A 24,757-nucleotide genomic window follows, 5' to 3' on the forward strand; every position below is an offset into this window, starting at 1 on the left:
GAATGTGTTAATCTGTGAGAAAGTAATTATTCACTTATTAAAACACTTGAATTAATTTCCTTTAAATTAGTTGATGTTTACACAGAGTATCTGAGCATGTACATAAAATAAAAACAGCTCATTTTATGAACACATTAAAACTGACATCCTGCCAGCCTTCCTAAGACAAACACCTTAAGTTATTTTTTTTAAAGATAAGGATAAAAGGAAAAAGATTCGGAAATTAGAGATAAAATGATGAAATCCATGAATACGAGCTCTTGACAGTTTTACTTAAAGTAGAAGAACTGAGTAAATTAAATTATCAGAGTCTAAAAGAACCAGAGATCACATTGCAACCAGGAAACACCCATCACCAAAATGGATTTAGAATATATTTAACATTGGAGACACAAAGTTAATTCCTTCATCAGATCCTCTTCCTGCTTCTGCTTGAAATCCAAGGCACAAGGATGAATTACTTAATTTGCAACATTAGAAATCCCAATTTCTTCAGAGGAGCCCTCCAGGCTCCCTGGGTATAGACAATTGCCAGAGTAAAATTTGAAGGAAAAAAAAAAGTGGAACAGCTAACTATTAAGGACCTAGTGTATTGCACAGGGAACTCTACTCAATACTCTGTAATGACCTATCTGGGAAAAGAATCTAAAAACAAAACAAAATGGATATATGTATATGCATAACTAATTGACTCTGCTGTACACCTGAAATTAACACAACACTGTACATTAACTATCCCCAATAAAAATTTAAAAAAACAAACAAAAGAACCTCTTTAACCATTGATCCCTCTAGCTACTGCTTTCTCAGTTTTTCCTGACATCAAAAATAAATAAATAATTGAAACAGCTTACTCTTTCTCCCTAAAGGACTTTTCATAACTAACTAGACTGACCTTCCTCTGAGATTTTCAACAACCAATTTACCTTTCTTGCTAAAAGTGCTATCCAAGTCTGCCTGAAACTGTGCACAAGGGATATCCATTAATTTAACTCTAGCTAATGATAATTTTGTATCAAATGGGGTTATATAAATATAATAATCTTACATTCTTGTTATAGACTTAAGAAAGCAAATAATCATGACTGATCTAAAAATAAAAGTCTAATCCGTTCAGGGAAAAGAGTTCTGACAAATCCTATGGAAAGCCCAGTAAATACAAGATTACAAATATTTCCCTGTAAAATTTTCCTATTTACACTTTTAATCCAAAATGCACTAAAAAATGAATAAAAGCTGCCACAAACTACATTATCAAACAACAGTCAAATAATTGGTGGTCATATTAGTAAGGCAAGGGAAACTAACATACAGTGATCTTGTAGCTCAGATTTTAAAAAAAAAAAAAAAAAGGATTTCTTTCTTAAGAACAGTAAAAACACAATCAGTATCAACTACCTTCCATAATGAAGCTTTCAATACCCTTGAAGAAAATGCATCTAAGCCAATTCCCATGTCTTTCCAGAGCATTTATTTTTGCCTGTCAGGGATGATTCAGCTCCATAACCTGCTTAGACCCAAGGCTGACTGAGAAGGAAAGGATCATTAATCCATCAAGAGCCTGTGGAGTGGCTATGAAGAGCCAAAAAGTCCAAGTCACAGCTCTCTGTCCTAGTGCTTTCTATCTAGTGTGCTAGAGAACAAGACAGTTCAGTAGGCTTCACCATTTTGCAAATGCACCATTAGAAGACTGCATGACTTAGACTCAATGTCTAATAGAAAAGCTTCACAAGATCGTCTATGGAAAAGAGCTGAATGAAAGCTGGCAGATGTGCTGATGTTAAGTGGCATTTCACACTCAAAAGCATCCACATGGGGGAATCTGTGTTTGTAGTACAGAATAAAAACAAACATTAAAAGATTTTAAAATAAGGGAATGTATGAAGATAGAAAAATAAGAGCATGTGTTGAAAAGCAGTCTTATTATCTTCCACATTTACTTATGTTTAAAGATATATTCAAAGCTAAATACAGGAATACCATACGTAGCTCTAAACCCTACCAAATGTAAAACAGGATGTTTTTTCTCCTCACTGAATTATCATTTAATAACAACATTTAATAAAACTTTGCTGAGTATCTACTATAGACCAGGCACTCCACAAGGGAATACACCGATGAGCAAACATTACATGCCTCCTGCCATCAGGGATCTAGAGAAGAGACAAGGACCTATCACATGTAACAAACACCATATTGATACAGTGATATGGGACAGACCACAGGGCACCAAACTGCAGGAAGGCCTCTCTGAGGAAGTAAAATTTAGGTTGAGAACAGAAGGCTAAGCAGGAAAGAGGGATGATGAAAGAGGCAGCAGAACAGTAATGTGAAAGAGCCGAACAAACGAGAAAGAATTTAAATTCAATAGAGGGCTAAGGCATGGACATGGGGAACCATGGTACAAGGTAAAGCCAAAGAGATAAGTAAGATCTAATCAAGAAGGGCTCTGCCTGAAGAACTATAAGAAGTCACTGGAATGTTTAAAAAGGGAATAATGTTATCGGCTTTGCATTTTTTAGAAGATTGCTCTGTCGACAGTATGGAGTATGGAACAGTGTGGTACAGGAGTGAACGACAGGAAGCTATGATCACAATCCTGTGAGAGATGATAGATCTTTGAACTGGAATGGCAGCATCAAAGGAAAAAGAGATGAGGGAAAATTGAAGAAATATTTAGGAGGTAGAATTATCAGAATTCTGCTTGGTGATGCAATGTAGGGAAGGAAGAAGGAGAGGACAAGCCTACCTTCCAGGCTTCTGATTTGGACCACTGGGAGATGAAATCACTGGAGGTGGACAGGCTTGGAGAGAGATGGATGGGAAAGTAACAAGACTGGGATTAGGAGTGGGAATAAAATGTGAAATGTTTGGGAAGCCAGACCGGAGTGGGTTCTAAAATGAGGAGGAGGTAAAAACTGGAGAAGAGGTGTGATGGGTAAAAGAAAAATAGGGTGTTAAATATGTCGTTGAAATAGGACAATTTTTAAAGATGACCTTAATAAAATTAGGAGCTCATAGAAAGGGAGGCAATAATAACAAAAACCTTTCTTCTGAGTGCTTGTTTTGTCCCAACCACAAAACTTATTAGCACTTTAAAAATATGAAATCTTTCCAGCTTCACAACTCTATGATATAGATATTACTATCTCCAACCAAGCACACAGAAACTGAGGCTGAGAGATGTTAGAAACTTTTCCCAAAATTTCATAGCAACAGACCTCAAATTTGAATCCATATGTCTGATTACAAAGTCCACATTCATAATCACCATACCATACACAGGATTAGAGAAAAATCAAGATACCTATAAGGTGAAAAAGGATGGGCCCCAGGCTTTAGGAAATGAGGAAAGCTTTTTTTATAACAGACAGGACAGAGGAAGAAAAAAAAAAAAAAAACATGTAGAAAGGTTTACTTTTAATGGCAAATGAGGAACAGGTTTTCCATTTGAAGATTTCTATCTTTCCTATTGGGGCTTCCCAGATGGCACAGTGGTAAAGAATCTGCCTGCCAATGCAGGAGACACAAGAGACAAAGGTCCGATTCCTGGGTCAGGAAGATCCCCTGGCATAGAAATGACAACCTGCTCCTGTATTCTTGCCTAGAAAATTCCATGGACAGAGGAGCCTGGCAGGTTATAGTCCATGAGGTCGCAAAAGAGTCAGATACAACTGAGCGACTGAGCACACACATACATCTTTCCTATTGACTTGGAAGTAGTCATTTGCTGAGAATCAAGATAGGATTAAAGAGTAGAAAACAACTGAAACTGTCACCCATTCACTCAACAAAAGGCACTGGGTACTATTCTAGGCACAGGGAATATAGTAGTAAAACAAAACTAAGTTATCAGCTCATATGATCCTTAAGTTTATTCAGGGGAACACATAAAATAAACAAGCAAACAAGATAATTTCATATTGTGATATGCTACTGGAGGAAATTAATCAGGATTCTGGGGCCAAGAGAACTTACAGAGAACTGCTTTATATGAGGTGCTTGGTGGGGTGCAAGCTGAGACTAGCAGGAAAAGCCCCAGGTGAAACACACTGCCATGGAGGATGCCGAAAAGGTTATTTAGGGAATGACACAAGACTTTTCGGTAATGCTGAGAGCACAGATGAGGAGAGGGCCATGTATTGATGGAGACATCTGCCTCACGCTATACTTTTCTCCCACTGAATTTAGCAGCCTGGGAGCAATTGCAGAAAAACCTCAGAGTCACCCACATTTGTGAAAACACCAAGCAGACATGACTGATAATGGGGCACTGGAGTTCAGTAAGCTGACAAGAGATAAGTTGAGAGTTATAGTCCATGGAATCTAAAGTGAAGATAAAAAGGAGTGAAGAACGTGTGCCATATAACAGCAAGTCCCTGAAAGGCTGAAGATTTGGTGTATAAGCTGGAAAGATAAGGAAATTATGGCACAGAAAAGAAATACCAGTTAGCTTAGCTGAGTAGCAAAGGCATCCTCAAAGAAGCAGAGTACTGGACTTCCCCAGTGGTCCAGTGGATAAGAATCCACCTGCCTATGCAGGGGTTGCAGGTTCTATCCCTGGTCCAGGAAGATTCCACATGCCGCGGGACAACTAGGTCTGTGCACCACAACTTCCGAAGCCCCGCATGCCCTAGAGCCCTGCTCCGCAACAAGAGAAGCCACTGCAATGAGAAGCCCACGTTCTGCAACTAGAGAAAAGCTGCGTGCAGCAACAAAGACCCAGCTCAGTCAAAAGTAAAGAAACAAAAAGAAGCAGAGTATTTTACAGCAGGTGAAGAAATGGTGGTCTAAAAGAGGTAGGGGCAGCCTAGGAAGACAAGGACCCTGTGACAGAGACAGTGTGGGAAAATGAGGAGCATCCTTTCAGAAGAGCTATTAAAAAAAAGAAAAAAAATAGCATCTTAGGGGAGAGCCAGACCTTAAGTCAAGAGGAAGCTTCCTAAGAGTGGCTTACCAATGCTGAAATTTCAGACATGCCTGCCATCATGGCATCTGATCCTTGTGTGAAGGAACCAATTCTCAGGGTGCAATATTCTCCATCTATTGCTTCTCTTTTGCCCTGATTCCTCTAATATGACATTAACGTAGTAAAGGCAGAAATCCAAGAAAACCACTAGTCTGGAATAAACATCCTTTTAGACAAATAAAAAAAAATTATACTTGGAAAAAAAAGAAAGCAAAGCTGCCATGTTGACATCAGAACAGTAAAGCAGTTTATTTAGAGAGTCATTTGAACAAGGCAGACACAGTTTAAGGACCCAGGGGGGTTTTCAGTTTCCACCATCTGGTTATTTCCCCAAGTCCTCTGCCATGCATCACAAAGTTCTCTGTGAATCCACTTAAAAAGGAAAGGGCTAACACTCCTTTTTATTTGCTTTAACACTGCCCTCAATAAAAGGTGGTACATCCAAAGAATAAAATAAATATTCAGCCACAAAAATCACAGTACAAAAATATATTTACTTATGTGGAAAGGTGTTCTTTTTTCATTGTTGAGCATAAAAAGTAGACTTTAAAAAAAGATATTGAGTATGAGCTTATTTTTGCAAACAGTAAATGTTTTTTTTTATTGCAGTTACATACACATAACATAAAACTTACCATTTTAACTATTTTCAAATATACAGTTCGGTGACATTAGATACAGTCACATTATTGTGCAACTATCATTACAATCCATCTCCTGAACTTTGTCTCCAAACTTAAATTCTGTATCTATCACATGAAAATAATAAATTTTTACATGTGAACACAAAAAGAGTCTGACCTGATATACTCTAAAAACATTAATACTGGACAATGCAATTATAAGTGATTTTCTTTTCTAAGTTTTCAGTTCAGTTCAGTTGCTCAGTCGTGTCCGACTCTTTGCGACCCCATGGACTGCACACCAGGCCTCTCTGTCCATCACCAACTCCCAGAGTTTACTCAAACTTATGTCCATTGAGTCGGTGATGCCATCCAACCATCTCATCCTTTGTCATCCCCTTCTCCTCCTGCCTTCAGTCTTTTCCAGCATTAGGGTCTTTTCAAATGAGTCAGTTCTTTGCATCAGGTGGCCGAAGTATTAGAGTTTCAGCTTCAACATCAGTCCTTCCAAAGAACACTCAGGACTGATCTCCTTTAGGATGGACTGGTTGGATCTCCTCACAGTCCAAGGGACTCTCAAGAATCTTCTCCAACAGCACAGTTCAAAAGCATCAATTCTTCTGCGTTCAGCTTTCTTTATTATAGTCCAACTCTCACATCCATATGTGACTACTGGAAAAACCATAGCTTTGACTATATGGACCTTTGTTGCCAAAGGAACATCTCTGCTTTTTAATATGCTGTCCAGGTTGCTCATAGTGTTTCTTCCAAGGAGCAAGCATCTTTTAATTTCATGTTTTGACTGTGCTTAAAATTTTGTAGGTGTTTAATGGCTATTTCAGTAATCCAAATTTCTGTTATGAATCATGTCTCTCCAAAATGTGTATGGGGCTGCTAAGTCACGTCAGTCATGTCTGACTCTGTGCAACCCCATAGACAGCAGCCCACCAAGCTCCCGATCCCTGGGATTCTCCAGGCAAGAACACTGGAGTGGGTTGCCATTTCCTTCTCCAATGCATGAAAGTGAAAAGTGAAAGTGAAGTCGCTCAGTCCTGTCCGACTCTTAGCGACCCCATGGACTGCAGCCTACCAGGCTCCACCGTCCATGGGATTTTCCAGGCAAGACTGCTGGAGTAGGTCGCCATTGCCTTCTTCAAGACAAAATGTGTATATTAAAGCCCTAATCTCCCCCCACCTCATGTGATGGTATTTGGAAATGGGGCCTTTGAGAAGTAATTATGTTAAATGAGGTCATGAAGGTTCTTTATGATGGAATTAGTGCTCATATAAGAGACACCAAAGAGCTTGCTTCTTCCCTTTGTCTCTCTCTTTACCCCCAGCCCTAACCATGTGAAGCCACATGTAAGCCAGGAAAAGGAAGTGAACTGGCAGGCAACTTGATCTTCAACTTGTGAGCCTCCAGAACTGTGAAAAAATAAATTTTTGATGCTTAAGCAACCAGTCTATGGTGTTTCTATGGTGTTTTGTTATAGCCCAAGCAGACTAATACACAATCATTCATTCAATTGTTACTGATCACCTAATAACCAATCATTTATTGAACAGCTATTATATGCCAGGAACATTATACCTTATCTCTAATCCTCTCAGTAACCCCACAAGCTAGAGGTTGTTCTGTTCACTTTAGAGATAAGAGGGCTAAGGCCCAAAGAATAATTACCCAAGGTCCCATAGCCAGTAAGTGATAAGTCAGATTTACCCTCTCTAAAGTTCATTACCTATCATTCCCCATGGCCCACACATATCTGCATCACCGAGTTTATGGTATTTTATTTTATTTTATTTTGATTTATTGTTTTTATTGACAAGGTTTATAGGAACAAATCAAGTATTTAAAACCAAAGGCCAGTTCTCAAGTCTCATTTAGTTGTTTATTTCAACCTTTCTTTAATGTCTTAATAACTTTATCAAGAAACAAGTCAAACCTGTGAAAATACCTGTTAGCAGTCAACATATTTTTATAAATTTCTGTACTATGATGCAAAGATATTTTAAACACTCAATGGTTCATCAAGGGCCTAATTCTCACATAAGCAGCAGTTTTAAAATTCAGATTATTTAATAAGTTCATTAAGACAATCAAAAGACAAAATTAGTCTCATTCAGGAGTGGTCTATGTGTTGATCACCTAGAATCCTGATTGGCCAAAATTTAACACCCCTGATTCTGTGAATATGTTACTTTTCTTTAACATTTTAAGTTCATCACTTTTGAAAAATACTTTGTCAGATACCCACTACTGTCTACACATTATCATCTTCTGGCATTATAATTGATACTTTCAACCATAAATATAAAGGTAGCCAGGTTTCCTGTAAATACCAGCTTTTTATGTGGGCAAAAGCAGTTAAAAATCAGTATATTTATTTGAAGCCAAAAGTGCTTCTACTTGATCCAGATCCCCCCAATTTTTGAAGTTTTGATGTGTTGATTTTGGTCTACCCTTAATATAAAATGTATCCACAGACACTTGCAGAGTTAACACTAAAACTATAAATTGATGACACTTCGAGGCAAAGCAGAGAACTATCTATTGCTTCAGTGTTTTCTTCACTGAATTCTGACTTTCACTGCTCCGTCATACCTTCTGGTTGAACACTGTCATTTCATAGTTTGTAACTGTAAAGATACCTACTTATATGAGTTTAAAAATTGATCTGCACAAAAGAAATATATGGTATTTTAAAAACACAATCCAGACAAATAAAAAGTTGAATAATTCAAAAAGTTAATAAGAACACATGATAAAAACACACAAATAATAAGTACTAGGAGTTCCTAGGAGGGAGAGTTCAAGAGATTGTGAAATGCTTCAATTTCTCCTTCATAAAAATATAGAGAATTACATTAGACCAAATCCTGTTGAAACCAATCCAAACCAAGTAAATAAAGTGGTAAGAGACATTACAACCTTGGAACAAAGGCAAAATCCTAACAGAACTTGATTTGACGTTTAAATTAGTACCTTTAAAAAAATCACCAAAAAAGCATATTCTTTCTACAAAGAATGCCACAGGTGATTTGTTTCATCACATCTTAATCTTCAGGGGAAAAAAATTACACAGAAGCTTTTCTAAATTGTCTACTACAGTTAACCAGTTATTAACTAAAAAGGGACAGTAAAAGTAGTTAAAACTACTTTCTGGAAGTGTGTGAAATTAGATTATCTGTTTATATTGAAAGAAAATTTGAAAAGCTCTAGAGAAATTCCTTCACAAAAGAAGAGCTATAATGGTCAAAAAAATTTTTAACAATGCCGAGATTAGACAGGAATGTGAGACACACAGGGCCCACATCATTGTGAAACAATATATCTTCAGTTTTCTTAAAGTGAAGAGTTAGTGACTTAACTGCTAAACAGCTTTTCAAAATGGTATTTCTGAAGTTAGCATTTTTAATGTAGGATACTTTTATAAAAATTCAAAATATTCCATGGAAATCTATGACAGCCTGTATATGAGATCTAGGGAGAAAAACAAATCTAGTATAGATCTATAAAAATCAAATTCGATGTTCTGTTAGCTCCTGCTATAAAACAACATGAGTCAGCCAACACAACATTATAAAGCAATTATAATTATACTCCAGTTAAAAAATAAATTTTAAAAAATGTCACTGGATGTCAACAGCTTTTACTTTTTCTTAAAGAAAGCATTTTTTATAGAAATTCCAATAAAACAATAAGCAACAAACTAAAAGAATAAATAAGTTTTGTGTTTCTGAATTAAAAAAAAAAAATTCAAATCGTATGTTTTATTGGTTGTTACAAGAAAATATTTAATTTCCAAAACAGAAAAGATCTATGTTGATAAATGCTTTTAATTCAACAAAAAATTATAGGTATTACTTAGAATTTGGTTTTGTAACAAAAATGATACTATGTTTTCATTATAGATATAAAATATGCTTATTGCTGGAAATTTGTAAAGTGAAGATAAAGATTAAAAAAATACAGCCATGTTCTCACCACTAACACTTCCTTCTAATTAATATATTTCTATATTATAAAAATCTTTGATAATTCTATATAAATTAGGTATTCAGCATTCTTTCTTATTCACTTAAACTTATGGCATTTTTCTATGCTATTATAAAGTCTTCAATAAAGTCACTTTTAATTCTAGGAAATATTCTAATAAATTACTTAACCACAATTTATACTTTACATCACTTTGCTGACAAAAGATCCATATAATCAAAGCTATGGTTTTTTTGGTAGTCATGTATGGATGTGAGAGTTGGACCATAAAGAAGGCTGAGTGCCAAAGAATTCATGCTTTCAGACCGAGGTGCTAGAGAAGACTCTCAAGAGTCTCTTGGGCAGCAAGGAGATCAAACCAAGTCAGTCCTAAAGGAAATCCACCCTGAATATTCACTGGAAGGACTGATGCTGAAGCTGAAGCTCTAGTACTCTGGCCACTTGATATAAAGAACCGACTCACTAGAAAAGACCCTGATGCTAGGGAAGATTGAAGGCAGAAGAAGTGGGCAATAGAGGATAAGATGGTAGGAGGGTGTCACTGACACAATGGACATGAGTTTGAGCAAACTCCGGGAGATACTGAAGGACAGGCAAGTTTGGCATGCTGCAGTCCATGGGGTCACAAAGAGTTGGACACAATTCAGTGACTGAACAAACCAATAAAAATCCCACAATTCACTTTAAACTATTATATTAGGTTGCTTCTTGTTATGCTAATAATGCCAAGATAAACATCTGTGTTTTTTTGGATTCACAGATAATTTCCTTAGCATAAATTCTAGCAACTAAATCACTAGTCAAAGACATATAATCAGTAAAGAACAGGGCCTGGGACAAGAGATGTGATAGACTCAGCTTGCATAGGTTCACAAGTACTTATTGTTAAATTTTCAGAAATTTTCTAAGCAAGTTGTTAAATACCAACATCATTAAAAATTAAATTCTGTAAATGTATAATTAAATTTTAAATTAAAAAATACTCAAAATTCATCATTTTTAATTGTATTAATACACCTTACTAATATCTTTGCTCAAAGTTAATTATAGCTACTGTGTCTATACAGTGGAGATATTACTATATACTGGTATTCTACTGCACATCTCTTCCCATCTACACTCAGTAATGTCACATTGTAGCATAAGTTTGGCCATAGTGGGAGTATTCATATTGTGGAAATGGGGAAATGGTACAAATGGGGCTTTTTACCCTCCTAGAGAATCTAGAGAACTAGCCTGATTATTCAGACAGTGAGCCATATATGTATCTTGTTTATTTTACCCTCAGACTCTGTACTTTTCCACCTATCTACACATTTAAAAAGTCCTCAAAAGGTAGAAGCAGAGACTGGCATCTAAGCATTTTAATCAGTTTTACTTTTTGAGCCACTTGAAAAAGAAAGAAAGTGAAAATTGCTCAGTCGTGTCCGACTCTTTGCAACCCCATGGACTTATACAGTCCATGGAATTCTCCAAGCCAGAATACTGGAGTGGGTAGCCTGTTCCCTTCTCTTGGGGATCTTCCCAACCCAGGGATCAAACCCAGGTCTCCTGCATTGCAGATGGATTCTTTACTGTCAGAGCCACCAGGGAAGCTGGAGTAGGTAGCCTATCTCTTCTCCAGGGGATCTTCCCGGTCCAGGAATCAAACTGGGGTCTCCTAAATTGCAGGTGGATTCTTTACCAGCTAAGTTAGCAAATGTTTATAAAGTATTTTTAAAGAGTACTGTGTTGAGTAGTTGTTGGTGATACAGAAATGTTGACATCTTGAAGTAAAAAAGATATGAACAAATAATGATTTAACAAGACAAAAAGTGATAAATATCGTAAGATAAAATGATACAGAGATACAAAGAAAGGAAACTATGTCCTTAAGAATTTTAAAAGGTTCACAAAAGAACATTTTCAGATGAAAAACAGTGTCATAGAAAAGTAAAATGATTAAGGCTATCAAAAACTCCATCCTCCTCCCTTCCTTTTGTTTTTTCTTGGCTGCACTGTGATGGAACTTGTGTGCCCTGCAGTGGAAGTGCAGGGCCCTAACCCCCGGAACACCAGAGAAGTCCCCAACCTCTTCCTTTTCAGAGCACTTTTGTATATCTACTTTACAATGTATCACTTCCCTCAGCCTATGTTACAACAACTATTGTATTCCTCTGCCCCACTGAACTACTCATACCTTCAGAGCAGAACTTTATCTTTGTGTCCACATCATAGTAGATGTTCAGTGAATGTTTCTTTAATGAGTAAGTGAAAGGATGGATTAATGAATAAGAGCTGTTTACAAGCTTACAATTTGCTAGACACTGTCTGAAGCACTTGATATGTATTAAATCATTTCATTTCCACTACAACATTAAGAGGTAGGTGCTGCCATGACCAGTGAGAGAACTAAGCTATTACACAATGAAACTGAATCACAAAGAAATAATAACTAGAACAAAATCACATAGATGGCAGAAGAGCTAGACTATAAAACCAGGCACGATGCTACCTCGCAGATAAATGAGTGGGCAGCAGGACAGCTCCTTTGTGCATTCATTCTTACACTATTTCTGAGTCTAAATAAGTAAATAAATAATGCCACTCAGTGTAATCAGTTCATTCACATACATTACACATATGTGTAATCAGATCACATAGTACTGATCTCTCTGTCTTATATTTTAAATTTAAAAATATAAAATTAGTGAGTCTTAGATTTGGCAAGTTTTGATATGCAAATTTCTACATTTACTCCTAATCAAATATGTTTTAAAAGAACAACCCAAATTTTACAATTAGAACAAAATTATTTAAATATCCCCCTAAAGTATTAGATACTTCATCTGAGTTTTGATACTCTAACAAGTGAAAGTTGCTCAGTCGTGTCCGACTTTTTGTGACCCAGGCCAGAATACTGGAGTGGGTAGCTTTTCCCTTCTCCAGGGGATCTTCAAACCCAGGGATGGAACCCAGGTTTCCTGCATTGCAGACAGATTCTTTACCAGCTGAGCCACAAGGGAAAGAAAGGAAAGGGAAGGAAATATTCATTGGAAGGACTGATGCTGAAGCTGAAACTCCAATACTTTGGCCACCTGATGAAGAACTGACTCACTTGAAAAGACCCTGATGTTAGGAAAGATGGAAGGCAGAAGGAGAAGGGGACGACAGAGGATGAGATGGTTGGATGGCATCACTGTCTCAATGGACATGAATTTGAGTAAACTCTGGGAGTTGGTGATGGGCAGAGAGGCCTGCGTGCTGCATGCAGTCCACGGGGTCGCAAGGAGTCAGACATGACTGAGCAACTGAACTGAACTGAACTCTAACAAGGCTACCCTTTTCTTATCTGCATACTTCATACCTGTTATACATTTATATATGCAGAGACTAGGAGATAGAGTGTTTCTTTAAATTTTTTATTTTGTATTGAAGGATAGCCTATTAACAATGTTGTTACAGTTTTAGGTGAACAGCAAAGGAACTCAGCCATACATATATACGTATCCATTCTCCCCCAAACTCTCCTCCCATCCAAGCTGCCACATAACATTGAAAAGAGTTCCATGTACTATACAATAGGTCCTTGTTGATTATCCATTTTAAATATAGCACAACATATAAGCAAGCATAAATTCATTAGACTCGGAGATATAGTGTTACCTGTGTCACAAATGAATCAGGGTGAAAGTCACTTTGGGCTACCCTTAAAATAAGACTACTGAATTCTGGGAGACCAAACCAATTGAAAAGCTATAAACAACTTGGTCAGAGACTGCTAAATCTCCAAGGTAAAAACCAATCAACAGAGGTAAAAGAGCAAAAAAATCACAAAACCAAAAAGACCTAGGGCTTGAAATATACCCCCCCCCAAAAAAAAAAAAAAAGAAATATACCCAACAAACATTCATACTGTTAATTAAAAAAAAAAAAAAAAAAGAAGAGAAGGAACATTTGCCCCTGATAAAATATCTTCATGACAATGGAGACTGAAAGATCACTGACCTTACCAACCAAAGCTTGCAATTTCAATAGCAATGAAGGAAAAGATAGCAATTGATATGTAAGATCATCACACCTAGACCAAGACATTGTATTGATTTTCATAAAAGGACACAGAATCAATCTATTAGTCAAGTTTGGTAAGCTAGTCCAAGACTGCTGTCAAAATAGAGTATTATTGCTACTTATTATTTGAAACCTGCTTCATTAAGAAATCCCAACTTATTTACCACACAGCCCAACACTAAGAATATGGAAGGATGGAACCGTGGGGGCCTAACCACTGCACACATTTAAGAAATTACTTATGTGAAACTACGCCTCTCTCAAAGCAATTCTAAGGCAAGAAACAGAAGTATGTATTTGAAATATTTTTAAATCTTTTAATTAATACTGTTCAAATTAAAAAAAATTATAGTAACTTTTTTATGACCCATCAAAGTCAGAGAAAATTGTATTCCAGTTAATTCAATATTTTGATTCAATTTCTCCATCTATAAAATAATCCTATTCTAGAGTATATGAATTAATATTTGCAAAATACTTAGAATAGTGTCTGGTATGTGGATTAAATCATATGTAAGCAATTGTTAAATAAATAAAATGATATAATTACAGGAAATTTTAATTCCAAAAATATCCTCAGCCTCCATCAAAAGTCTTTTTTTCTCCCCTTGAACTTGGTGGACTTGTGCCTGTTCTGACCATCAAAGCAGAAAAAAGAAATGATGTTCTGTGGTTTCCAAGGCTATGTCATAGAGAGGATAGCTCCAGCCTGGCTCTGTCTTTTTGGAATGCATGCTCTGGGGAACCCTGTTGGCTCACTCAAGGAAGCACAAACTAGTCCGTTTGGAGATATCACAAGGAGAGACCCATATGGAGAGGAACTGGAGCCTTCCTAGCCAACAGACAGCAACAACCGTCAGAGTGAATGAAGTCTTCAGATGATTCCAGTTCCCAGTTTTGAGTTTTCCAGCTTCAGATGTTGCAGGACAAAGAGAGAGGTCATCCTGCTGTGCCCTGTCTGAACTCTTGATCCACAGAATCTGTGAGCATTATAACCTATTTTTTCATGCCACTAAATGTTGGGGTAATTTGTTACGCAGCCATAGTAACAGGAGCAATAAAACTGTAACACTTAAGATTTACATTTCAACTAAAATATAAAAGAATTAAAGTGGCTTACAAAATTAAATAAAATGCAAATATGGCATGAATAGAACAGAGATTCATAAAATAAAGCAGAAACAATTGTCAGGCATTCAACACATTACTATAACAACAGTAATAGATACCAGTTATCTTCCATATGTAAGGTACTGCAAGGAGCCATGATTCAATGATTCTAAGAACCCTATAAGGATAATGGTATCATCTTTATTTCACATATCACGTGCAAACCAGAAATAAGAGGCTCTAAAACTAAAACTATGAAAAACATATTTTCCATATTTTCGTCTTGCTTTGTTTATTCAGATGGCTTTTTTTGAATCCTTGTAATGGATCGCCAGGCTTCCCAGGTGGCTCAGTGGTAAAGAACCCACCTTCTAATGCAGGAGACATAAGAGATATGAGTTCTATCCCTCGGGGTCGGGAGGATCCCCTGGAAAAGAAAGTGGCAACCCACTCTAGTATTCTTGAGTAGGAAATCACATGGACAGAGGAGCCTGGCAGGCTACTTACTGTCCACAGAGTCACAAAAGAGTCGGACACTACTGAGCGACTAAACAACAGTGGATCTCACCATGACTATTGCTAATCCATATTAGTAGGAGTTGGCAAACTTTTCTTAAAGGGTCAGATAATGAACATTTTAGACGTTGAAAGCTATATATAGTCTTTGCTGCATATTCTTCTTTGTTATAGCTCTTTAAAAATATAAAACAATTCTCAGATTGTGCCCACCACAAAAATATTCTGTGGGATGGCTCTGGGGCCATAGTTTGCCCAATAGACCACTATAGGGAAATGTTGAATACCAGAAGTTTGACCTAATAAGCTCATTTTTATTACAATACTTATAATAGTACTTACAGTTACACTAAATTAAGAAAACATCGTTTCTGGCTCCAGCCTATTATTATCCACTAAAACCACAAGCTTCCCTGAACTGTTGGTAAGTGAAAATATGGGGCTAAACATCCATAATTTCTATTACAATAAATGTCTATTAATAATTGACATTCACCTACATTGAAAAGGTCTGGAAGACCATCTGAAAGAAATGATCTCTCTCGGGTCTGGCTGCTTTTCCAGGCATATACATGGATATTACTATATTTGTTTATTGAGATTCACGACAGCCCAGTATGACTGATAAAACACTGACCACTTCTAACCTCTACATCAATCCTTTGCAAGAAAATGTTTATTTTTCTTGGCAGGAAGTGATGGAAACTGGTGAGAAATAGCCAGACTACCTTCATATGTAAGTGAACTGGAATTTCTAGGGAGCAGTCCTCGCTAGTAAATTTGTCTACATAGAGCTTAATCAACCAAATTTACAGCTGTTAACAGGTTGTGCCTCTATTCCCGAACATATAAATAAACTTCTTAATCAGAACAAGAACAGGTTCAGAGTCCAGTTGTTTAAACTGGAGTTGGTACAGCCAGGACCTAACTGCAGTTAAAGTGACTGTCAAGGAGAATCATAATCTTAGTAGAAAAGCTGTTTTCTAGTTTTCTCAAGGCTACAAAGATGCTGCTCGACAAACACTTCTGTGATCACCTAAAACCAAAGTTATACGATCTCATCTAAAATAAGATTCCTAATCTAATGCCAAATCACACTGGTTTTCAAGTTGAAGTTCCAAATTAGGAAGAAGCTAATTACTTAGATTTGAATTGGAAGGAGAAAGATTTTTAAGAGTCTGTAAATCAGAAAGCCCTTAGAAACTGGAATAAGTATTGGAGGAAATGAAATCATATGTATAAAAATGTTTACTCATTTTGTTTAGGAATGCAAAATAAAGTTTAAGTAAATAAAAAGCAGTAAGTATAGGGTCACAGACAGCCCTTTTTACAGACATAGGATAGATACAAGTTGAACACTAGCAGCTTAAGTGCTAGCCATGTCATGGTAATAGAAACAGCTTGTCTGGATGAATTAATTAGTTAAAATAGTCCTCAGGAAAAGTAACCAATCCAGTCACTAAAAAGATACAACTAGCCAATTTACATCTTCTATTTTTGAAAATTCCTGGAAAATTAGAAGTGTTATTTAAGGCATCTGATATTTTTACTATTGTGTATGACACTCTAGATTTCTTTTATCTAAAAGACAAAGAAATACAAATTTCTTTGTATTGAGTACAAAACAGAGAAGTTAACCATATAGGAAAAGCCATCATCCATAAAAATAGAACTTTTGAGTATATATTACATAATTGACAAATTATACTTATTATAAGTTGAGCTTAAACAATGCCATATCCTATTTGAAACCCAAATTTTATGAAAGATACTCAAATGCTGTATCTGCCAAATTCAACTTTTTCTCCAATTATTCTATTGTGACTTCAAACTAAGTGCCCACAGTAGAAGCTGATCAGAAGAAACAGCTCAGGTATATATATTTTCAATGTTCTGAGAAGGGATCCAATAACATTTAAAATAATGACATTTAACCACAAGTTTCTATGTATAAGTATCCGAATTCTTCTGACAAAAGAAATATTTTTATACTGACAAAACAGAGCCCACTACTCTAAAACCTCATATATTTACTAGGAAAACAGGGGGAAATTTACTCCGAATAAATAAAATGAATAAATGATTCAGGGCCCCCAAAACTGTCAGCTTCTCCAATAAAGCTGTATGTCTGATGACCCAAAGTTTCAATGATCTTTTTCTCTGAAGTATGTGTGGACGAATCACATGGTCAAGTAATTGATGATATATTGATTTCTACTATTTTCAAGTCATTTTTTTATGTTGCTTTGTGTCTTTAGAAGCTTTTGAATCTCAAAGCAATCTAAACACATCAATAAGCAATTCTTAAGAACTTACTTCCTTTAAGATTTTCCCTAGTGCTGTGGAAAAGTATATTCCAATTAGCTATCATATAAAAATGTTTGAATATCAAGTTAAGGATTTTCACTTAATTCAGAGATCATGGCAAGCCACTGAAAAAGAGTGAAATGGTAATAGCAATATTTGAAGAAGTGTAATCTAGATTCTTGTGCAGGTTGGATTAGAGGGTTAAAGGACTGGAGGAAAAAAAAACAAAATTAAGAAACTTCAACTGTACACAAAGTAAGTGGCTGATGCCTGAACAACAGTGGTGGGAGGGAAAATCGAAGTGGGCACAGAAACAGATAAAGGGAGCCTGAAAATTGTCACAAACTGGCAATTTATTAAATTTGAGAATAAGACAGAAAGCATGGACAAGTTTAGCAAACATTTATGGAGACCTGACACTTGAGTGCCTACAAGGCGCTCAAAAATTATGAAAATGAAGTTTGAACATAATCAATATTATAATATAGGTATAAGCAACATATTATAATAGTCCGGAGGATGGCACAATCAATCCTGAGTAGAACTGGGAAGACCAATGTTTTAAGCTTGACTGTCAGAATAATGTTATGCCAAATAATATGTATTCTTTCTTCAAGATGTATCTTAATCCACCTCCCTTAAACTTCTTTCTACAAAGTCCAAGCCCAGATCATCTTTTATTTATAATACTTCATTAGATTCCCAGCATCAAACATGCTCTTTCACCTATTTGCTCCTCAACAGAGTGATCAAGTTCATTACCAAGTTTTACGACACTGCAAAGACAGAACTTTGGTGACTTTCAATGATTTTAAGGATCAACCTGTTGCTGCCAAAAGAGTCACTTCTTTAAGGCCTCTCATCCTACCTTTCATCTGAGCTCTTCTCACTTTGGTCATAAGAGTTTTACATTCCTTTTTATCCAGGTTAAAACAGTGTATCCTCACTGTTAATGTGGTTTGAGGAGCATTTGACCTAAAAGTCAGAAAATATGAGGCTGCATACTGGCTCTAGCACCTCCTGGTTACATGGTATCGGTTACATGGTTACGTGCATTCTTATTTCTCTGTCTGAAGAAACAGAGCCAAACTCACAGGGATATTTTGAGGATTTATGTGAAGTTTTTATAAAGTGAGAAGAGACAATATATAAACTTCTGTAAATATGAAGATGATTATAAATCCATATTAAGTAAACTCAACTCTTTACCTAATCAGTAACCAGTCTAAATGGTTCAGAGCCTAGATCAGGGATGGGCTATTCCAAGTTTCTGACTCCATTTGTTTTGGCATGCCAGGTTAATGGGCAGCATAGAGAGGCACATTCAGTTCAGTTCAGTCGCTCAGTCGTGTCCGACTCTTTGCAACCCTATGAATTGCAGCATGCCAGGCCTCCCTGTCTATCACCAACTCCCGGAGTTCACTCAAACTCATGTCCATCGAGTCGGTGACGCCATTCAGCCATCTCATCCTCTGTCACATTAGACGACTTTTAATCTATATCCATGAAGCGATGTTCCAAGACTCCTGAAGCTTTTGGCTTTGTATCTCCACCCAAGCCAAATAAACTGAAGTTTTCATCTATAAGGAAAAACAAAAGCCTAACTGACCTTTTTAAGTTTGATTAGAGTAGAATTTCCAATAACTACTCCACACTCTGTTTGTAAAACATTTTTAGCTTGGGGAATCTTTTTATTCACTATCCTCTCCTTCTATATAAATCAGCTTTAGTCCTCTATCCAGTCATGTGTTAGCTGTCTGTAACAATGCTGCACAATTTAACTTTCTGCAATGGGTATGTTCCATAACCACACTCTCTAATATAGTAGCCACTGGCCACCTGTAGCTATTGACCACCTGTAATGCAGCTAGGGCATCTGAAGAACTAATTTTTAACTTTACTTTTAATTTATATTTAAATGGCCACAGATGTCTACTGGCTACCATTTTGGGCAGTTCAGGTCTATTGCTTGTGTGCCAGAAATATGCCCATTAAGACTTGTAAAATCGCTGACAAAGTTGGCAGCCAGAATGTCCATAACACCCCCAGTTATAAAAATTCTGCTTAAAAAAATTCTTTCGATACTCTTCACAGTAAGGAGCTGCTGCTGCTGCTGCTAAGTCACTTCAGTTGTGTCCAACTCTGTGCGACCCCATAGACGGCAGCCCACCAGGCTCCCCCGTCCCTGGGATTCTCCAGGCAAGAACACTGGAGTGGGTTGCCATTTCCTTCTCCAATGCATGAAAGTGAAAAGTGAAAGTGAAGTTGCTCAGTCATGTCCGACTGCTAGCGACCCCATGGACTGCAGCCCAGCAGGCTCCTCTGTCCATGGGATTTTCCAGGCAAGAGTACTGGAGTGGGGTGCCGTTGCCTTCTCCGAGAGTAAGGAGCTGGCTTACCACAAATGCACATGCATAACCATGCTTTCTGTCACTGCTCACTGCTCATGGTTTCCATCATGGAGTTCCCACTACTCAGAGTGCCCTTCCTCCAACTGTATGCTAGGCAAACTCCCATTCATCTTTCAAAGCTAGTTCAAATGTTGCCATCCCCATGAGCACTCTTTAATATTTCTGACAGCAACAGAGCAGAGTGAAAAGAGATGCAGTTAAGGAAAAAGGCAGATTAAAGTCTGAACCCCAGAATTAGCCTTTACTACACCTTGAACAAATCTTGAGCTTCAATTTTCTCATCTATAAAATAGTAAAAAAAAAAAAAAAAAAAGTTTTAGCAAATTTGTTGTAAGAATTAGAAATTCTGAGCAACATTATATTATGCTGCTGCTAAGTCACTTCAGTCGTGTCTGACTCTGTGGGACCCCATAGACAGCAGCCCACCAGGCTCCCCCGTCCCTGGGATTCTCCAGGCAAGAACACTGGAGTGGGTTGCCATTTCCTTCTCCAATGCATGAAAGTGAAAAGTGAAAGTGAAGTTGCTCAGTCATGTCCGACTGCTAGCGACCCCATGGACTGCAGCCCAGCAGGCTCCTCCGTCCATGGGATTTTCCAGGCAAGAGTACTGGAGTGGGGTGCCACTGCCTTCTCCATTATATTATGGCTAGCATTTATTTAAACATCTACTTGTATCAGTCACTATGGAAGTGTAACACATGAATTTTTTCATTTTCATAGTAACCCTATAGTATAAGTAATATTCCTTTACCTATTCATCCATATATTCAACATTGTTATTCGCTTATTTATTCAACAAACATTTAAGAGCCTAATGTGCCTGGTGAGAAACTAAGGATCAAGGAGTAAACCAAAAAAGTCCTAGAATCAGAAATCTTATATTCTAGTGGAAAATATAGACAATAAGCAAGAAATATAATATCAGTAGTGCCAAGTGTTACAGAGAAAAATAAGGCAAGATAAAACAGAGAAAAATAGAGGATGCTGTTTTATAGAAGAGGTTGTCTAGCAAGGTCCCTTCACCAAGATGATATTTGGGCATGATAATAGAGCATGAGGATGTGCTATGTGCAAATACGTAGGAAGAATATTCCCAGGAGAAGGAATACCAATTTACTGAGAGTTACTATGTAGTAGATCCTAAGCTAGATGCTGAAAATATGTAAGTGAACCAAATAAAGTGACTGTCCTCCAGGATTTTACATTAATGTCAATAAATGAACAAAACCATGTCTCACAAGTGAAAAGTTCAATGAAGAAAAGTGAAAAATAAAGGGAAATAGAGGGTGATGGAAGGAAGTACTGTTATTTCTACTTTAGAGATGAAGCTATAGAGAGCTTAAATCGCAAGCTGGTAAATTATAAAGCAGGCATTTAATCCCATTAAGTAGTTCATTCTTTCAATTACTGAAACTCCAATACTTTGGCCACCTGATGTGAAGAACTGACTCGTTGGAAAAGACTCTGATGCTGGGAAAGATTGAAGGCAGAAGGAGAAGGGGACGACAGAGGATGAGATGGCTGGATGGCATTACTGACTCAATGGACATGAGTTTGAGCAAGCTCCGGGAGTTAGTCATGGACAGGGAAGCCTGGCATGCTGCAGTCCATGGCGTCACAAAGAGTCAGACCCGACTGGGAGACTGAACTGAACTGATTCTCTCCCCACTATACTATTAATATATAGTCTCCACTGGGAACTCCAGAATGACAAAATTCACAGTCCATTCCTTGTTATATCCCTAATACAAGTACAATGATACACAGGAGATGTAAAATAAGGTTGAATTAATGCAGATTTCCACTTTAGATATAATTATAAAAACTCCAATATAATTAAAAGAGACCATGACCCCAAAATCAGGCAGATGGCTCTCCTTATTTAGGGAAATTCCATTAACATATTCACAACAATAAATAAAATATAACATTTAAAGGTAAATGTTAGGTTTTAAAAGGAAGCTGGAGTGAGAGAAAACTACTGAAATGGGCCTCATATCTATTATTGCCACATATAACTACTCATATGGGCTTGGCAAAGGGTGAGCTGGGAGACTGTAATAAATGGGGGAGGAATAACAAAGTTATCATCACATGGATGTTAACCAAACTGGTGACAAGCTAGCAGTACTTGTCAAGCTTATTGACACTATTTGCCCAAGTATTTTCTTCATTGTCAACCCATACGGTTTAGAATGCTTCAAATTTCAAAGCTGCTTCCTATCACTTAGAAAACTAGTTCACAACTGTCAGCACTTCAACTTATAAACAGAAAATCCCATGGCCATATGGAACAAATTCTCACCATGCTATAATAATCTGTTTAATCTGTGTGAAAACATTTTATTTGTAATTGTTATACTTTTTTCCTAATTTAAAAGCAATATGTATCTATTCTTGAAAATGTGGAAAATTCAGAACTATCTAGAGAAAATATCATCCAAAGATATCAGTGAAATGTGGTATTTATTTCCAATATAAAGAGGTGTTTATTTTTATATATGTATATGCATGTATATGTTTAATGGTTGTTATGGGAATAGTTTTTCATGGAAGTGTTATACTTTTTACATAGATTTGTATATTGCTATTTTTCATTTAACATTAATATTACTTGAAAAGCAATTAGCCCACATTTTAAAGTATTAATTTCAATAATGGTAAAATATTCTACTGTATGTAACTAACCATCTCTCCATTGTTAATTTCAAATTTATGCCATTAAACTTGATGTTGGAATGAACATCACTGTATTCAACCTATATTAAAAATAACGATTATTTTCTTAGAATAAATTCCAAGCAGTAAAACTCTGGTTTAAATTATACAGATATATTATATCAAGCTTTATAAGTGTTGTCAAATGTCTTCCACAAGGTAATGCCAACTTACATTTCTGCTACTTAGTTATCTGAGAGTTTCCATTCCATACTTGCCCACAAAAGGTATCATATTTTTTGAAAATATGCAAGGCAAAAAATAACATGTCATTATTGAATTTGCATTTATTTAATCAATGAAGCTAATCTTTTTTCTATTAGCCAGTTGTATTTCTTCTGTGAAATCTTTTTTTTTTAATATTATTTGGCCATTTTATATTAGAGATTAGCATCGTTTCTCTCTCTGATTTTCATGAACACTATGTATAGAGAGATTTGCCCTTCATCAACACACATGCTGCAAACAGTTCCACCTCTTTGTTGTTGGCCTTTAAAGTTTTTCTAGTAAACAGATGTTTAAACTTTTCATGTAGTTTTTATCAGCACTTTGCTACTAATTAGCTCCATTTAATTTATGCTGGAAAAGTTCCTAATACTTTTCTCTTAAAATTGGGTTGGAGCTGTTGATAAATGAAGATGTAGGCCCAAACATCCATAATTACTATATAATAAATGTCTATTCATAATTGATCATTAAGAGAAGCTCCTTGGAATAAAGAAATCCAACAAAGGGATGGTATCGATATATAAAGAACTTTCATATATCAATAAGAAAAAGGCAGATGATATAAATGAACAAAAACTTATCTAGGCACTTCACCAGGGAGACTATACAAATGAGCAATAAGTTTATGAAGAAGGTCCTTAATGCACTTCCTCACCAAGGAAAAATTAACAGAATACTATAATATTCAACATAGCCATTAAATGGCTAAAGTAAAATAATTAAATATGAAATCCCAACAAGAATGTGGAACATTCAGAATTCAAACACTGCTGGTAAGAATGTAAGCTAGTTCTACAACTTAGCTGTTGTACACCACCACTAAAACTGAACAAACACAAATCCTATGATCCAACAATTCAACTTCTCAGCTGAAAAAACAACCTGAGTGTCTATCAATAGAAATAGTACTCAGCCATAAAAAAGAATGAAGTAATACCATTTGTAGCAATGGATGGACCTAAAGATTATCATACTAAGTAAAGTAAGCCAGGCAGAGAAAGACAAATACCATATGATATCACTTATATGTGGAATTAAAAAAAAAATGATACTAATGAACTTATTTAAAAAAACAGAAATAGACACACAGATATAGAAAACAAATTGATGGTTATCAAGGGGTGGGGGATAAACTAGGAGTTTGAGATTAAAATATACAAATATAAAATAGATAATCAACAAAGACCTACTGTATAGCACAGGGAACTATATTTAATATCATATAATAACCTATAATGGAAGAGACCAGGGAGCCTGGTGGGCTGCCGTCTATGGGGTCGTACAGAGTCGGACACGACTGAAGCGACTTAGCAGCAGCAATGGAAGAGAATGTAAACACACATACACACACACACACATATATACACACATATGTTTGTATGTAAAACTGAATTACTTTGCTATACACCTGAAACTAACGCAACATTGTAAATCTACAATATTTTAATTAAAAAAATTTAAAGGAGAATATGTAAATTTACTCATCAAAAGATATAGTCATATTGGCCAAAATTGGAAAGTATTCAAAAATCCATTTGTACTAGAATGGATAAATGATGTAGTAGATTCTATTGAGTGAACTACTACACAGTAAACAGAAAGAATAAACTGTAATTACCAAAACAATATGATGAGTCTCACAAATATAACTGTTGAGTAAAAGAAGCCACATACAAAAAAATTCTTTCTCTTTGGTTCTATTTACATATAGTATGAGACCAATCAAACAAAAAGATTCTAACCTATGGCTTAGAAATTGGATTGTGGTTACCCCTGGGGAGGACCATGGTGTGTCCTTTTAGCACACAATAAGGACTTCTGGGGA

The 24,757-nt window shown here is 36.3% G+C and overlaps 1 protein-coding gene across 3 annotated transcripts in view; it reads right to left on the reverse strand.

Moving 5' to 3' along the window:
• Positions 1-24,757, reverse strand: part of RAD51B (RAD51 paralog B) — a 620,294-nt gene that overhangs the window by 438,925 nt on the left and 156,612 nt on the right. The window contains exon 8 of one of the 3 annotated variants that reach the window (XM_070377664.1): positions 17,849-19,155. The exons of the other annotated variants lie outside the window; for them this stretch is intronic. Within the exon in view, the coding sequence (XP_070233765.1) occupies positions 19,072-19,155 (84 nt within the window). The 3' untranslated portion in view covers positions 17,849-19,071. Of the gene's footprint in view, positions 1-17,848; positions 19,156-24,757 lie in introns of those variants that run through there. 3 annotated transcript variants of the gene reach the window in all.

This window comes from Bos mutus, chromosome 10, assembly GCF_027580195.1.
Source record: "Bos mutus isolate GX-2022 chromosome 10, NWIPB_WYAK_1.1, whole genome shotgun sequence".
In the NCBI taxonomy this organism is placed as follows: domain Eukaryota; kingdom Metazoa; phylum Chordata; class Mammalia; order Artiodactyla; family Bovidae; genus Bos; species Bos mutus.